Here is a 17,102-nt window from a genome sequence, read left to right as displayed (position 1 = left end):
TGTTTTTTTGCCTATTTTAGGGCCGTTTATAGTTTTTGGGCAATTTTAGTGTTTGTAGTTGTTTTTTATGGGTTTTGGCCTATTTTAGTGTTTGTAGTGATTTTTAATGTTTTTGGCCTATTTTAGGGTCGTTCATATTTGGCCAATTTTAGTGTTTGTAGTCGTTTTGGCCAATTTTAGTGTTTGTAGTCGTTTTTTATGGTTTTTGGCCTATTTTATTGTTTTTAGTCGTTTTTATGGTTTTTGGCCTATTTTAGGACGTTTATATGGATTTTGGCCAATTTTAGTATTTGTAGTCGTTTTTATGGTTTTTGGGCTATTTTAGTGTTTGTAGTGGTTTTTAATGTTTTTGGCCAATTTTAGTGTTTGTAGTCATTTTTATGGATTTTTGCCCATTTAATTGTTTGTAGTCGTTTTTATGTTTTTTGGCCTATTTTAGGGTCGTTTTTATAGTTTTTGGGCAATTTTAGTGTTTGTAGTCGTTTTGGGCAATTTTAGTGTTTGTAGTCGTTTTTATGGTTTTTGGCCTATTTTAGTGTTTGTAGTCGACTTTTTATGGGTTTTGGCCAATTTTAGTGTTTGTGGTGGTTTTTTATGGGTTTTGGCCAATTTTAGTGTTTGTAGTCGTTTTTATGGTTTTTGGCCTATTTTAGTGTTTGTAGTGGTTTTTAATGTTTTTGGCCTATTTTAGGGTCGATATTTGGGATTTTGGCCAATTGTAGTGTTTGTAGTTGTTTTTATGGTTTTTGGCCAAATTATGGGTTTTGATCTATTTTAGGTCGTTTATATGGTTTTTGGCCAATTTTGGTGTTTGTAGTCGTTTTTATGGTTTTTGGCCTATTTTAGGGTCGATATTTTGGATTTTGGCCAATTTTAGTGTTTGTAGTCGTTTTTTTTATGGTTTTTGGCCTATTTTATTGTTTGTAGTTGTTTTTAGTCTTTTTGGCCTATTTTACGGTCGATATTTGGGATTTTGGCAAATTTTAGTGTTTGTAGTCGTTTTTATGGTTTTTTTTTTCTAATTTTGGTGTTTGTAATCGTTTTTATGGTTTTTGGCCTATTTTAGAGTCGTTTTTATAGTTTTTGGCCAATTTTAGTGTTTGTTGTCATTTTTATGGTTTTTGGCCAGTTTTAGTATTTGTAGTCGTTTTTATGGTTTTTGGGCTATTTTAGTGTTTGTAGTGGTTTTTAATGTTTTTGGCCTATTTTAGTGTTTGTAGTCGACTTTTTATGGGTTTTGGCCAATTTTAGTGTTTGTTGTGGTTTTTTATGGGTTTTGGCCAATTTTAGTTTTTGTAGTCGTTTTTATGGTTTTTTGCCTATTTTAGTGTTTGTAGTGGTTTTTAATGTTTTGGGCCTATTTTAGGGTCGATATTTGGGATTTTGGCCAATTTTAGTGTTTGTAGTCGTTTTTATGGTTTTTGGCCTATTTTAGGGTCGATATTTGGGATTTTGCCCAATTTTAGTGTTTGTAGTCGTTTTTTATGGTTTTTAGACTATTTTATTGTTTGTAGTTGTTTTTAGTCTTTTTGGCCTATTTTACGGTCGATATTTGGGATTTTGGCAAATTTTAGTGTTTGTAGTCGTTTTTATGGTTTTTGGCTAATTTTGGTGTTTGTAATCGTTTTTATGGTTTTTGGCCTATTTTAGGGTCGTTTTTATAGTTTTTGGCCAATTTTAGTGTTTGTTGTCATTTTTATGGTTTTTGGCCAATTTTAGTATTTGTAGTCGTTTTTATGGTTTTTGGGCTATTTTAGTGTTTGTAGTGGTTTTTAATGTTTTTGGCCTATTTTAGTGTTTGTAGTCGACTTTTTATGGGTTTTGGCCAATTTTAGTGTTTGTTGTGGTTTTTTATGGGTTTTGGCCAATTTTAGTTTTTGTAGTCGTTTTTATGGTTTTTTGCCTATTTTAGTGTTTGTAGTGGTTTTTAATGTTTTGGGCCTATTTTAGGGTCGATATTTGGGATTTTGGCCAATTTTAGTGTTTGTAGTCGTTTTTATGGTTTTTGGCCTATTTTAGGGTCGATATTTGGGATTTTGGCCAATTTTAGTGTTTGTAGTCGTTTTTTATGGTTTTTAGACTATTTTATTGTTTGTAGTTGTTTTTAGTCTTTTTGGCCTATTTTACGGTCGATATTTGGGATTTTGGCAAATTTTAGTGTTTGTAGTCGTTTTTATGGTTTTTGGCTAATTTTGGTGTTTGTAATCGTTTTTATGGTTTTTGGCCTATTTTAGGGTCGTTTTTATAGTTTTTGGCCAATTTTAGTGTTTGTTGTCATTTTTATGGTTTTTGGCCAATTTTAGTATTTGTAGTCGTTTTTATGGTTTTTGGGCTATTTTAGTGTTTGTAGTGGTTTTTAATGTTTTTGGCCTATTTTAGTGTTTGTAGTCGACTTTTTATGGGTTTTGGCCAATTTTAGTGTTTGTAGTGGTTTTTTATGGGTTTTGGCCAATTTTAGTGTTTGTAGTCGTTTTTATGGTTTTTGGCCTATTTTAGTGTTGGTAGTGGTTTTTAATGTTTTTGGCCTATTTTAGGGTCGATATTTGGGATTTTGGCGAATTTTAGTGTTTGTAGTCGTTTTTATGGTTTTTGACCTATTTTAGGTCGTTTATATGCTTTTTTGGCCAATTTTAGTGTTTGTAGTCGTTTATATGGATTTTGGCCAATTTTGGTGTTTGTATTCGTTTTTATGGTTTTTGCCCTATTTTAATGTTTGTAGTCGTTTTTATGGTTTTTGGCCTATTTTAGGGTCGATATTTGGGATTTTGGCCAATTTTAGTTTTTGTAGTCGTTTTTATGATTTTTGGCATATTTTAGTTTTGTAGTCGTTTTTATGGTTTTTAGCCTATTTTAGGGTTTTTGGCCAATTTTAGTGTTTGTAGTCATTTTTATAGTTTTTGGCCAATTTTAGTGTTTGTAGTTGTTTTTATGGTTTTTGGCCTATTTTAGGGTCGTTTATATAGTGTTTGGCTAATTTTAGTGTTTGTAGTCGTTTTTATGGTTTTTGGCCTATTTTAGGTCGTTTATATGGTTTTTGGCCTATTTTAGTGTTTGTAGTCGTTTTTATGGGTTTTGGCCTATTTTAGTGTTTGTAGTGGTTTTTAATGTTTTTGGCCTATTTTAGGGTCGTTCATATAGTTTTTGGCCAATTTTAGTGTTTGTAGTCGACTTTTTATGGGTTTTGGCCAATTTTAGTGTTTGTGGTGGTTTTTTATGGGTTTTGGCCAATTTTAGTGTTTGTAGTCGTTTTTATGGTTTTTGGCCTATTTTAGTGTTTGTAGTGGTTTTTAATGTTTTTGGCCTATTTTAGGGTCGATATTTGGGATTTCGGCCAATTGTAGTGTTTGTAGTTGTTTTTATGGTTTTTGGCCAAATTATGGGTTTTGATCTATTTTAGGTCGTTTATATGGTTTTTGGCCAATTTTGGTGTTTGTAGTCGTTTTTATGGTTTTTGGCCTATTTTAGGGTCGATATTTTGGATTTTGGCCAATTTTAGTGTTTGTAGTCGTTTTTTTTATGGTTTTTGGCCTATTTTATTGTTTGTAGTTGTTTTTAGTCATTTTGGCCTATTTTACGGTCGATATTTGGGATTTTGGCAAATTTTAGTGTTTGTAGTCGTTTTTATGGTTTTTTTTTTTCTAATTTTGGTGTTTGTAATCGTTTTTATGGTTTTTGGCCTATTTTAGAGTCGTTTTTATAGTTTTTGGCCAATTTTAGTGTTTGTTGTCATTTTTATGGTTTTTGGCCAGTTTTAGTATTTGTAGTCGTTTTTATGGTTTTTGGGCTATTTTAGTGTTTGTAGTGGTTTTTAATGTTTTTGGCCTATTTTAGTGTTTGTAGTCGACTTTTTATGGGTTTTGGCCAATTTTAGTGTTTGTTGTGGTTTTTTATGGGTTTTGGCCAATTTTAGTTTTTGTAGTCGTTTTTATGGTTTTTTGCCTATTTTAGTGTTTGTAGTGGTTTTTAATGTTTTGGGCCTATTTTAGGGTCGATATTTGGGATTTTGGCCAATTTTAGTGTTTGTAGTCGTTTTTATGGTTTTTGGCCTATTTTAGGGTCGATATTTGGGATTTTGGCCAATTTTAGTGTTTGTAGTCGTTTTTTATGGTTTTTAGACTATTTTATTGTTTGTAGTTGTTTTTAGTCTTTTTGGCCTATTTTACGGTCGATATTTGGGATTTTGGCCAATTTTAGTGTTTGTAGTCGTTTTTTATGGTTTTTAGACTATTTTATTGTTTGTAGTTGTTTTTAGTCTTTTTGGCCTATTTTACGGTCGATATTTGGGATTTTGGCAAATTTTAGTGTTTGTAGTCGTTTTTATGGTTTTTTTTTCTAATTTTGGTGTTTGTAATCGTTTTTATGGTTTTTGGCCTATTTTAGAGTCGTTTTTATAGTTTTTGGCCAATTTTAGTGTTTGTTGTCATTTTTATGGTTTTTGGCCAGTTTTAGTATTTGTAGTCATTTTTATGGTTTTTGGGCTATTTTAGTGTTTGTAGTGGTTTTTAATGTTTTTGGCCTATTTTAGTGTTTGTAGTCGACTTTTTATGGGTTTTGGCCAATTTTAGTGTTTGTAGTGGTTTTTTATGGGTTTTGGCCAATTTTAGTTTTTGTAGTCGTTTTTATGGTTTTTTGCCTATTTTAGTGTTTGTAGTGGTTTTTAATGTTTTGGGCCTATTTTAGGGTCGATATTTGGGATTTTGGCCAATTTTAGTGTTTGTAGTCGTTTTTATGGTTTTTGGCCTATTTTAGGGTCGATATTTGGGATTTTGGCCAATTTTAGTGTTTGTAGTCGTTTTTTATGGTTTTTAGACTATTTTATTGTTTGTAGTTGTTTTTAGTCTTTTTGGCCTATTTTACGGTCGATATTTGGGATTTTGGCAAATTTTAGTGTTTGTAGTCGATTTTATGGTTTTTGGCTAATTTTGGTGTTTGTAATCGTTTTTATGGTTTTTGGCCTATTTTAGGGTCGTTTTTATAGTTTTTGGCCAATTTTAGTGTTTGTTGTCATTTTTATGGTTTTTGGCCAATTTTAGTATTTGTAGTCGTTTTTATGGTTTTTGGGCTATTTTAGTGTTTGTAGTGGTTTTTAATGTGTTTGGCCTATTTTAGTGTTTGTAGTCGACTTTTTATGGGTTTTGGCCAATTTTAGTGTTTGTAGTGGTTTTTTATGGGTTTTGGCCAATTTTAGTGTTTGTAGTCGTTTTTATGGTTTTTGGCCTATTTTAGTGTTGGTAGTGGTTTTTAATGTTTTTGGCCTATTTTAGGGTCGATATTTGGGATTTTGGCGAATTTTAGTGTTTGTAGTCGTTTTTATGGTTTTTGACCTATTTTAGGTCGTTTATATGCTTTTTTGGCCAATTTTAGTGTTTGTAGTCGTTTATATGGATTTTGGCCAATTTTGGTGTTTGTATTCGTTTTTATGGTTTTTGGCCTATTTTAATGTTTGTAGTCGTTTTTATGGTTTTTGGCCTATTTTAGGGTCGATATTTGGGATTTTGGCCTATTTTAGTTTTTGTAGTCGTTTTTATGATTTTTGGCAAATTTTAGTGTTTGTAGTCGATTTTATGGTTTTTGGCTAATTTTGGTGTTTGTAATCGTTTTTATGGTTTTTGGCCTATTTTAGGGTCGTTTTTATAGTTTTTGGCCAATTTTAGTGTTTGTTGTCATTTTTATGGTTTTTGGCCAATTTTAGTATTTGTAGTCGTTTTTATGGTTTTTGGGCTATTTTAGTGTTTGTAGTGGTTTTTAATGTGTTTGGCCTATTTTAGTGTTTGTAGTCGACTTTTTATGGGTTTTGGCCAATTTTAGTGTTTGTAGTGGTTTTTTAGGGGTTTTGGCCAATTTTAGTGTTTGTAGTGGTTTTTTATGGGTTTTGGCCAATTTTAATGTTTGTAGTCGTTTTTATGGTTTTTGGCCTATTTTAGTGTTTGTAGTGGTTTTTAATGTTTTTGGCCTATTTTAGGGTCGATATTTGGGATTTTGGCCAATTGTAGTGTTTGTAGTCGTTTTTATGGTTTTTGGCCAAATTATGGGCTTTGATCTATTTTAGGTCGTTTATATGGTTTTTGGCCAATTTTGGTGTTTGTAGTCGTTTTTATGGTTTTTGGCCTATTTTAGGGTCGATATTTTGGATTTTGGCCAATTTTAGTGTTTGTAGTCGTTTTTTTTTTTATGGTTTTTGGCCTATTTTATTGTTTGTAGTTGTTTTTAGTCTTTTTGGCCTATTTTACGGTCGATATTTGGGATTTTGGCAAATTTTAGTGTTTGTAGTCGTTTTTATGGTTTTTTTTTTCTAATTTTGGTGTTTGTAATCGTTTTTATGGTTTTTGGCCTATTTTAGAGTCGTTTTTATAGTTTTTGGCCAATTTTAGTGTTTGTTGTCATTTTTATGGTTTTTGGCCAATTTTAGTATTTGTAGTCGTTTTTATGGTTTTTGGGCTATTTTAGTGTTTGTAGTGGTTTTTAATGTTTTTGGCCTATTTTAGTGTTTGTAGTCGACTTTTTATGGGTTTTGGCCAATTTTAGTGTTTGTAGTGGTTTTTTATGGGTTTTGGCCAATTTTAGTGTTTGTAGTCGTTTTTATGGTTTTTGGCCTATTTTAGTGTTGGTAGTGGTTTTTAATGTTTTTGGCCTATTTTAGGGTCGATATTAGGGATTTTGGCGAATTTTAGTGTTTGTAGTCGTTTTTATGATTTTTGACCTATTTTAGGTCGTTTATATGCTTTTTTGGCCAATTTTAGTGTTTGTAGTCGTTTATATGGATTTTGGCCAATTTTGGTGTTTGTATTCGTTTTTATGGTTTTTGCCCTATTTTAATGTTTGTAGTCGTTTTTATGGTTTTTGGCCTATTTTAGGGTCGATATTTGGGATTTTGGCCAATTTTAGTTTTTGTAGTCGTTTTTATGATTTTTGGCATATTTTAGTTTTGTAGTTGTTTTTATGGTTTTTAGCCTATTTTAGGGTTTTTGGCCAATTTTAGTGTTTGTAGTCATTTTTATAGTTTTTGGCCAATTTTAGTGTTTGTAGTTGTTTTTATGGTTTTTGGCCTATTTTAGGGTCGTTTATATAGTGTTTGGCTAATTTTAGTGTTTGTAGTAGTTTTTTATGGTTTTTGGCCTATTTTAGTGTTTGTAGTCGACTTTTTATGGGTTTTGGCCAATTTTAGTGTTTGTGGTGGTTTTTTATGGGTTTTGGCCAATTTTAGTGTTTGTAGTCGTTTTTATGGTTTTTGGCCTATTTTAGTGTTTGTAGTGGTTTTTAATGTTTTTGGCCTATTTTAGGGTCGATATTTGGGATTTTGGCCAATTGTAGTGTTTGTAGTTGTTTTTATGGTTTTTGGCCAAATTATGGGTTTTGATCTATTTTAGGTCGTTTATATGGTTTTTGGCCAATTTTGGTGTTTGTAGTCGTTTTTATGGTTTTTGGCCTATTTTAGGGTCGATATTTTGGATTTTGGCCAATTTTAGTGTTTGTAGTCGTTTTTTTTATGGTTTTTGGCCTATTTTATTGTTTGTAGTTGTTTTTAGTCTTTTTGGCCTATTTTACGGTCGATATTTGGGATTTTGGCAAATTTTAGTGTTTGTAGTCGTTTTTATGGTTTTTTTTTCTAATTTTGGTGTTTGTAATCGTTTTTATGGTTTTTGGCCTATTTTAGAGTCGTTTTTATAGTTTTTGGCCAATTTTAGTGTTTGTTGTCATTTTTATGGTTTTTGGCCAATTTTAGTATTTGTAGTCGTTTTTATGGTTTTTGGGCTATTTTAGTGTTTGTAGTGGTTTTTAATGTTTTTGGCCTATTTTAGTGTTTGTAGTCGACTTTTTATGGGTTTTGGCCAATTTTAGTGTTTGTAGTGGTTTTTTATGGGTTTTGGCCAATTTTAGTTTTTGTAGTCGTTTTTATGGTTTTTTGCCTATTTTAGTGTTTGTAGTGGTTTTTAATGTTTTGGGCCTATTTTAGGGTCGATATTTGGGATTTTGGCCAATTTTAGTGTTTGTAGTCGTTTTTATGGTTTTTGGCCTATTTTAGGGTCGATATTTGGGATTTTGGCCAATTTTAGTGTTTGTAGTCGTTTTTTATGGTTTTTAGACTATTTTATTGTTTGTAGTTGTTTTTAGTCTTTTTGGCCTATTTTACGGTCGATATTTGGGATTTTGGCAAATTTTAGTGTTTGTAGTCGTTTTTATGGTTTTTGGCTAATTTTGGTGTTTGTAATCGTTTTTATGGTTTTTGGCCTATTTTAGGGTCGTTTTTATAGTTTTTGGCCAATTTTAGTGTTTGTTGTCATTTTTATGGTTTTTGGCCAATTTTAGTATTTGTAGTCGTTTTTATGGTTTTTGGGCTATTTTAGTGTTTGTAGTGGTTTTTAATGTTTTTGGCCTATTTTAGTGTTTGTAGTCGACTTTTTATGGGTTTTGGCCAATTTTAGTGTTTGTAGTGGTTTTTTATGGGTTTTGGCCAATTTTAGTGTTTGTAGTCGTTTTTATGGTTTTTGGCCTATTTTAGTGTTGGTAGTGGTTTTTAATGTTTTTGGCCTATTTTAGGGTCGATATTTGGGATTTTGGCGAATTTTAGTGTTTGTAGTCGTTTTTATGATTTTTGACCTATTTTAGGTCGTTTATATGCTTTTTTGGCCAATTTTAGTGTTTGTAGTCGTTTATATGGATTTTGGCCAATTTTGGTGTTTGTATTCGTTTTTATGGTTTTTGCCCTATTTTAATGTTTGTAGTCGTTTTTATGGTTTTTGGCCTATTTTAGGGTCGATATTTGGGATTTTGGCCAATTTTAGTTTTTGTAGTCGTTTTTATGATTTTTGGCATATTTTAGTTTTGTAGTCGTTTTTATGGTTTTTAGCCTATTTTAGGGTTTTTGGCCAATTTTAGTGTTTGTAGTCATTTTTATAGTTTTTGGCCAATTTTAGTGTTTGTAGTTGTTTTTATGGTTTTTGGCCTATTTTAGGGTCGTTTATATAGTGTTTGGCTAATTTTAGTGTTTGTAGTAGTTTTTATGGTTTTTGGCCTATTTTAGTGTTTGTAGTCGACTTTTTATGGGTTTTGGCCAATTTTAGTGTTTGTGGTGGTTTTTTATGGGTTTTGGCCAATTTTAGTGTTTGTAGTCGTTTTTATGGTTTTTGGCCTATTTTAGTGTTTGTAGTGGTTTTTAATGTTTTTGGCCTATTTTAGGGTCGATATTTGGGATTTTGGCCAATTGTAGTGTTTGTAGTTGTTTTTATGGTTTTTGGCCAAATTATGGGTTTTGATCTATTTTAGGTCGTTTATATGGTTTTTGGCCAATTTTGGTGTTTGTAGTCGTTTTTATGGTTTTTGGCCTATTTTAGGGTCGATATTTTGGATTTTGGCCAATTTTAGTGTTTGTAGTCGTTTTTTTTATGGTTTTTGGCCTATTTTATTGTTTGTAGTTGTTTTTAGTCATTTTGGCCTATTTTACGGTCGATATTTGGGATTTTGGCAAATTTTAGTGTTTGTAGTCATTTTTATGGTTTTTTTTTTTCTAATTTTGGTGTTTGTAATCGTTTTTATGGTTTTTGGCCTATTTTAGAGTCGTTTTTATAGTTTTTGGCCAATTTTAGTGTTTGTTGTCATTTTTATGGTTTTTGGCCAGTTTTAGTATTTGTAGTCGTTTTTATGGTTTTTGGGCTATTTTAGTGTTTGTAGTGGTTTTTAATGTTTTTGGCCTATTTTAGTGTTTGTAGTCGACTTTTTATGGGTTTTGGCCAATTTTAGTGTTTGTTGTGGTTTTTTATGGGTTTTGGCCAATTTTAGTTTTTGTAGTCGTTTTTATGGTTTTTTGCCTATTTTAGTGTTTGTAGTGGTTTTTAATGTTTTGGGCCTATTTTAGGGTCGATATTTGGGATTTTGGCCAATTTTAGTGTTTGTAGTCGTTTTTATGGTTTTTGGCCTATTTTCGGGTCGATATTTGGGATTTTGGCCAATTTTAGTGTTTGTAGTCGTTTTTTATGGTTTTTAGACTATTTTATTGTTTGTAGTTGTTTTTAGTCTTTTTGGCCTATTTTACGGTCGATATTTGGGATTTTGGCAAATTTTAGTGTTTGTAGTCGTTTTTATGGTTTTTGGCTAATTTTGGTGTTTGTAATCGTTTTTATGGTTTTTGGCCTATTTTAGGGTCGTTTTTATAGTTTTTGGCCAATTTTAGTGTTTGTTGTCATTTTTATGGTTTTTGGCCAATTTTAGTATTTGTAGTCGTTTTTATGGTTTTTGGGCTATTTTAGTGTTTGTAGTGGTTTTTAATGTTTTTGGCCTATTTTAGTGTTTGTAGTCGACTTTTTATGGGTTTTGGCCAATTTTAGTGTTTGTAGTGGTTTTTTATGGGTTTTGGCCAATTTTAGTGTTTGTAGTCGTTTTTATGGTTTTTGGCCTATTTTAGTGTTGGTAGTGGTTTTTAATGTTTTTGGCCTATTTTAGGGTCGATATTTGGGATTTTGGCGAATTTTAGTGTTTGTAGTCGTTTTTATGGTTTTTGACCTATTTTAGGTCGTTTATATGCTTTTTTGGCCAATTTTAGTGTTTGTAGTCGTTTATATGGATTTTGGCCAATTTTGGTGTTTGTATTCGTTTTTATGGTTTTTGCCCTATTTTAATGTTTGTAGTCGTTTTTATGGTTTTTGGCCTATTTTAGGGTCGATATTTGGGATTTTGGCCAATTTTAGTTTTTGTAGTCGTTTTTATGATTTTTGGCATATTTTAGTTTTGTAGTCGTTTTTATGGTTTTTAGCCTATTTTAGGGTTTTTGGCCAATTTTAGTGTTTGTAGTCATTTTTATAGTTTTTGGCCAATTTTAGTGTTTGTAGTTGTTTTTATGGTTTTTGGCCTATTTTAGGGTCGTTTATATAGTGTTTGGCTAATTTTAGTGTTTGTAGTCGTTTTTATGGTTTTTGGCCTATTTTAAGTCGTTTATATGGTTTTTGGCCTATTTTAGTGTTTGTAGTCGTTTTTATGGGTTTTGGCCTATTTTAGTGTTTGTAGTGGTTTTTAATGTTTTTGGCCTATTTTAGGGTCGTTCATATAGTTTTTGGCCAATTTTAGTGTTTGTAGTCGACTTTTTATGGGTTTTGGCCAATTTTAGTGTTTGTGGTGGTTTTTTATGGGTTTTGGCCAATTTTAGTGTTTGTAGTCGTTTTTATGGTTTTTGGCCTATTTTAGTGTTTGTAGTGGTTTTTAATGTTTTTGGCCTATTTTAGGGTCGATATTTGGGATTTCGGCCAATTGTAGTGTTTGTAGTTGTTTTTATGGTTTTTGGCCAAATTATGGGTTTTGATCTATTTTAGGTCGTTTATATGGTTTTTGGCCAATTTTGGTGTTTGTAGTCGTTTTTATGGTTTTTGGCCTATTTTAGGGTCGATATTTTGGATTTTGGCCAATTTTAGTGTTTGTAGTCGTTTTTATGGTTTTTGGCCTATTTTAGTGTTGGTAGTGGTTTTTAATGTTTTTGGCCTATTTTAGGGTCGATATTTGGGATTTTGGCGAATTTTAGTGTTTGTAGTCGTTTTTATGATTTTTGACCTATTTTAGGTCGTTTATATGCTTTTTTGGCCAATTTTAGTGTTTGTAGTCGTTTATATGGATTTTGGCCAATTTTGGTGTTTGTATTCGTTTTTATGGTTTTTGCCCTATTTTAATGTTTGTAGTCGTTTTTATGGTTTTTGGCCTATTTTAGGGTCGATATTTGGGATTTTGGCCAATTTTAGTTTTTGTAGTCGTTTTTATGATTTTTGGCATATTTTAGTTTTGTAGTCGTTTTTATGGTTTTTAGCCTATTTTAGGGTTTTTGGCCAATTTTAGTGTTTGTAGTCATTTTTATAGTTTTTGGCCAATTTTAGTGTTTGTAGTTGTTTTTATGGTTTTTGGCCTATTTTAGGGTCGTTTATATAGTGTTTGGCTAATTTTAGTGTTTGTAGTCGTTTTTATGGTTTTTGGCCTATTTTAGGTCGTTTATATGGTTTTTGGCCTATTTTAGTGTTTGTAGTCGTTTTTATGGGTTTTGGCCTATTTTAGTGTTTGTAGTGGTTTTTAATGTTTTTGGCCTATTTTAGGGTCGTTCATATAGTTTTTGGCCAATTTTAGTGTTTGTAGTCGACTTTTTATGGGTTTTGGCCAATTTTAGAGTTTGTGGTGGTTTTTTATGGGTTTTGGCCAATTTTAGTGTTTGTAGTCGTTTTTATGGTTTTTGGCCTATTTTAGTGTTGGTAGTGGTTTTTAATGTTTTTGGCCTATTTTAGGGTCGATATTTGGGATTTTGGCGAATTTTAGTGTTTGTAGTCGTTTTTATGGTTTTTGACCTATTTTAGGTCGTTTATATGCTTTTTTGGCCAATTTTAGTGTTTGTAGTCGTTTATATGGATTTTGGCCAATTTTGGTGTTTGTATTCGTTTTTATGGTTTTTGGCCTATTTTAATGTTTGTAGTCGTTTTTATGGTTTTTGGCCTATTTTAGGGTCGATATTTGGGATTTTGGCCTATTTTAGTTTTTGTAGTCGTTTTTATGATTTTTGGCATATTTTAGTGTTTGTAGTCGTTTTTAATGTTTTGGGCCTATTTTAGGGTCGATATTTGGGATTTTGGCCAATTTTAGTGTTTGTAGTCGTTTTTATGGTTTTTGCCCTATTTTAGGGTCGATATTTGGGATTTTGGCCAATTTTAGTGTTTGTAGTCGTTTTTTATGGTTTTTAGACTATTTTATTGTTTGTAGTTGTTTTTAGTCTTTTTGGCCTATTTTACGGTCGATATTTGGGATTTTGGCAAATTTTAGTGTTTGTAGTCGTTTTTATGGTTTTTGGCTAATTTTGGTGTTTGTAATCGTTTTTATGGTTTTTGGCCTATTTTAGGGTCGTTTTTATAGTTTTTGGCCAATTTTAGTGTTTGTTGTCATTTTTATGGTTTTTGGCCAAATTTAGTATTTGTAGTCGTTTTTATGGTTTTTGGGCTATTTTAGTGTTTGTAGTGGTTTTTAATGTTTTTGGCCTATTTTAGTGTTTGTAGTCGACTTTTTATGGGTTTTGGCCAATTTTAGTGTTTGTAGTGGTTTTTTATGGGTTTTGGTCAATTTTAGTGTTTGTAGTGGTTTTTTATGGGTTTTGGCCAATTTTAGTGTTTGTAGTCGTTTTTATGGTTTTTGGCCTATTTTAGTGTTGGTAGTGGTTTTTAATGTTTTTGGCCTATTTTAGGGTCGATATTTGGGATTTTGGCGAATTTTAGTGTTTGTAGTCGTTTTTATGGTTTTTGACCTATTTTAGGTCGTTTATATGCTTTTTTGGCCAATTTTAGTGTTTGTAGTCGTTTATATGGATTTTGGCTAATTTTGGTGTTTGTATTCGTTTTTATGGTTTTTGGCCTATTTTAATGTTTGTAGTCGTTTTTATGGTTTTTGGCCTATTTTAGGGTCGATATTTGGGATTTTGGCCTATTTTAGTTTTTGTAGTCGTTTTTATGATTTTTGGCATATTTTAGTGTTTGTAGTCGTTTTTATGGTTTTTAGCCTATTTTAGGGTTTTTGGCCAATTTTAGTGTTTGTAGTCATTTTTATAGTTTTTGGCCAATTTTAGTGTTTTTAGTGGTTTTTATGGTTTTTGGCCTATTTTAGGGTCGTTTATATAGTGTTTGGCTAATTTTAGTGTTTGTAGTAGTTTTTTTATGGTTTTTGGCCTATTTTATTGTTTGTAGTCGTTTTTATGGTTTTTGGCCTATTTTATTGTTTGTCGTTGTTTTTATGGTTTTTGGCCTATTTTACGGTCGATATTTGGTATTTTGGCCAATTTTGGTGTTTGTAATCGTTCTTATGGTTTTTGGCCTATTTTAGTGTTTGTAATCGTTTTTATGGTTTTTGGCCTATTTTAATGTATGTAGTCGTTTTTATTGTTTTTGGCCTATTTTAGGGTCGATATTTGGGATTTTGGCCAATTTTAGTTTTTGTAGTCGTTTTTATGATTTTTGGCATATTTTAGTATTTGTAATCGTTTTTATGGTTTTTTGCCAATTTTAGTGTTTGTGGTCATTTTTATAGTTTTTGGCCAATTTTAGTGTTTGTAGACATTTTTATGGTTTTTGGCCAATTATAGTGTTTGTAGTCGTTTTTATGTTTTTTTGCCTATTTTAGGGCCGTTTATAGTTTTTGGGCAATTTTAGTGTTTGTAGTTGTTTTTTATGGGTTTTGGCCTATTTTAGTGTTTGTAGTGATTTTTAATGTTTTTGGCCTATTTTAGGGTCGTTCATATTTGGCCAATTTTAGTGTTTGTAGTCGTTTTGGCCAATTTTAGTGTTTGTAGTCGTTTTTTATGGTTTTTGGCCTATTTTATTGTTTTTAGTCGTTTTTATGGTTTTTGGCCTATTTTAGGACGTTTATATGGATTTTGGCCAATTTTAGTATTTGTAGTCGTTTTTATGGTTTTTGGGCTATTTTAGTGTTTGTAGTGGTTTTTAATGTTTTTGGCCAATTTTAGTGTTTGTAGTCATTTTTATGGATTTTTGCCCATTTAATTGTTTGTAGTCGTTTTTATGTTTTTTGGCCTATTTTAGGGTCGTTTTTATAGTTTTTGGGCAATTTTAGTGTTTGTAGTCGTTTTGGGCAATTTTAGTGTTTGTAGTCGTTTTTATGGTTTTTGGCCTATTTTAGGGTCGATATTTGGGATTTTGGCCATTTTTAGTTTTTGTAGTCGTTTTTATGATTTTTGGCATATTTTCGTGTTTGTAGTCGTTTTTATGGGTTTTGGCCTATTTTAGTGTTTGTAGTGGTTTTTAATGTTTTTGGCCTATTTTAGGGTCGTTTATATAGTGTTTGGCCAATTTTAGTGTTTGTAGTCGTTTTTATGGTTTTTGGCGTATTTTAGTGTTTGTAGTCGTTTTTATGGGTTTTGGCCTATTTTAGTGTTTGTAGTGGTTTTTATGGGTTTTGGCCTATTTTAGGGTCGTTTATATAGTGTTTGGCCAATTTTAGTGTTTGTAGTCGTTTTTATGGTTTTTGGCCTATTTTAGGGTCAATATTTGGGATTTTGGCCAATTTTAGTTTTGTAGTCGTTTTTTATGATTTTTGGCATATTTTAGTGTTTGCAGTTGTTTTTATAGTTTTTGGCTAATTTTGGTGTTTGGAATCGTTTTTATGGTTTTTGGCTAATTTTAGTGTGTTGTAATCGTTTTTATGGTATTTGAACTATTTTAGGTCGTTTATATGGTTTTTGGCCAATTTTGGTGTTTGTAGTCGTTTTTATGGTTTTTTGGCCTATTTTAGGGTCGTTTATATAGTTTTTGGCCAATTTTAGTGTTTGTAATCATTTTTATGCTTTTTGGCCAATTTTAGTATTTGTTGTCGTTTTTATGTTTTTTCGGCTATTTTAGTGTTTGCAGTGGTTTTTAATGTTTTTGGCCTATTTTAGTGTTTGTAGTCGACTTTTTAGGGGTTTTGGCCAATTTTAGTGTTTGTAGTGGTTTTTTTATGGGTTTTGGCCAATTTTAATGTTTGTAGTCGTTTTTATGGTTTTTGGCCTATTTTAGTGTTTGTAGTGGTTTTTAATGTTTTTGGCCTATTTTAGGGTCGATATTTGGGATTTTGGCCAATTGTAGTGTTTGTAGTCGTTTTTATGGTTTTTGGCCAAATTATGGGTTTTGACCTATTTTAGGTCGTTTATATGGTTTTTGGCCAATTTTGGTGTTTGTAGTCGTTTTTATGGTTTTTGGCCTATTGTAGGGTCGATATTTGGGATTTTGGCCAATTTTAGTGTTTGTAGTCGTTTTATGGTTTTTGGCCTATTTTATTGTTTATAGTCATTTTTATGGTTTTTGGCCTATTTTAGGGTCGATATTTGGGATTTTGGCCAATTTTAGTTTTTGTAGTTGTTTTTTTATGGTTTTTGGCCTATTTTATTGTTTGTAGTTGTTTTTAGTCTTTTTGGCCTATTTTACGGCCGATATTTGAGATTTTGGCAAATTTTAGTGTTTGTAGTCGTTTTTATGGTTATTTTTTTTTTAATTTTGGTGTTTGTAATCATTTTTATGGTTTTTGGCCTATTTTAGAGTCGTTTTTATAGTTTTTGGCCAATTTTAGTGTTTGTTGTCATTTTTATGGTTTTTGGCCAATTTTAGTATTTGTAGTCGTTTTTATGGTTTTTGGGCTATTTTAGTGTTTGTAGTGGTTTTTAATGTTTTTGGCCTATTTTAGTGTTTGTAGTCGACTTTTTATGGGTTTTGGCCAATTTTAGTGTTTGTAGTGGTTTTTTATGGGTTTTGGCCAATTTTAGTTTTTGTAGTCGTTTTTATGGTTTTTGGCCTATTTTAGTGTTTGTAGTGGTTTTTAATACTCTAAAAAAAATTGATAAAGCTATCCTTCAGGGATGCATGTATATGTATTTTGAATTCTTCTGGAATTCATAAGAAATAATTTATAAGAAGTTCTTCAAGAACTATATAACATCATTATAATGTAAAATTAATCATTTATGCAATTCTTCAGGAATGCATACAACATCGAGTTCTTCAGGAACTGTATAACATATATTATAATGTAATAGGAATACATATATTGGTGCAATCCTTCAGGGATGCAGAAATATATTGAATTATTCACGAGTTCTTCAAAAACTCTATAAATATAATAGATCTTATCAATTATTTTGTACATCCTTCAGGGATGTGTCCCAATTGAATTCATCAAGATTTCATGGAGAACAAAATTTGGAATTTTTAAGTTCTTTAAGAACTATATAATAGATCAAATCAGTTATTTTTTTCAATCCTTCAGGGATTGATATTTTAGAAGCGTAGGTTTATGAATCTTCAGGATTCATATTTTAAAATTTCATCATACTATGAATCTTCAGGATTCATATTTTAAAAATTTCACTACGATACTTCTGGATCGTAGGCTGTGAATCAATATGAAAAAAAACGAAAAAAATAGAATAAAAAATACAAGAAATAAAATTATCACCTTTCATGGTTGCTATACCTTTCTAGAGAGGGGAGAGAGACTATCGTGCTGATAACGTGTTATGAACTATTTCTAGAGAATAACTAGAATAGAGAAGAAGGAGAGAAAGGGAGAAGAGAAAGGAATAGACTATTGTATTGTTCTATTCAAGGTGT

The 17,102-nt window shown here is 31.0% G+C and overlaps 1 protein-coding gene across 1 annotated transcript in view; it reads left to right on the top strand.

The window, feature by feature from the left end:
- The window catches only part of LOC123895010, a 17,475-nt gene extending 967 nt beyond the window's left edge, over window positions 1-16,508 (top strand). The window contains exon 2 of the mRNA XM_045945185.1: window positions 16,471-16,508. Coding sequence (XP_045801141.1) covers window positions 16,471-16,508 — 38 coding nt within the window. The remainder of the gene's footprint in view (window positions 1-16,470) is intronic.
- Window positions 16,509-17,102: the final 594 nt, after the last annotated feature.

The sequence above is a fragment of the Trifolium pratense genome, linkage group LG1 (assembly GCF_020283565.1).
Source record: "Trifolium pratense cultivar HEN17-A07 linkage group LG1, ARS_RC_1.1, whole genome shotgun sequence".
Taxonomy (NCBI): Eukaryota; Viridiplantae; Streptophyta; class Magnoliopsida; order Fabales; family Fabaceae; genus Trifolium; species Trifolium pratense.
Note: the sequence above shows the minus strand (reverse complement) of the source record. Positions and strands in the feature narration are given on the sequence as shown.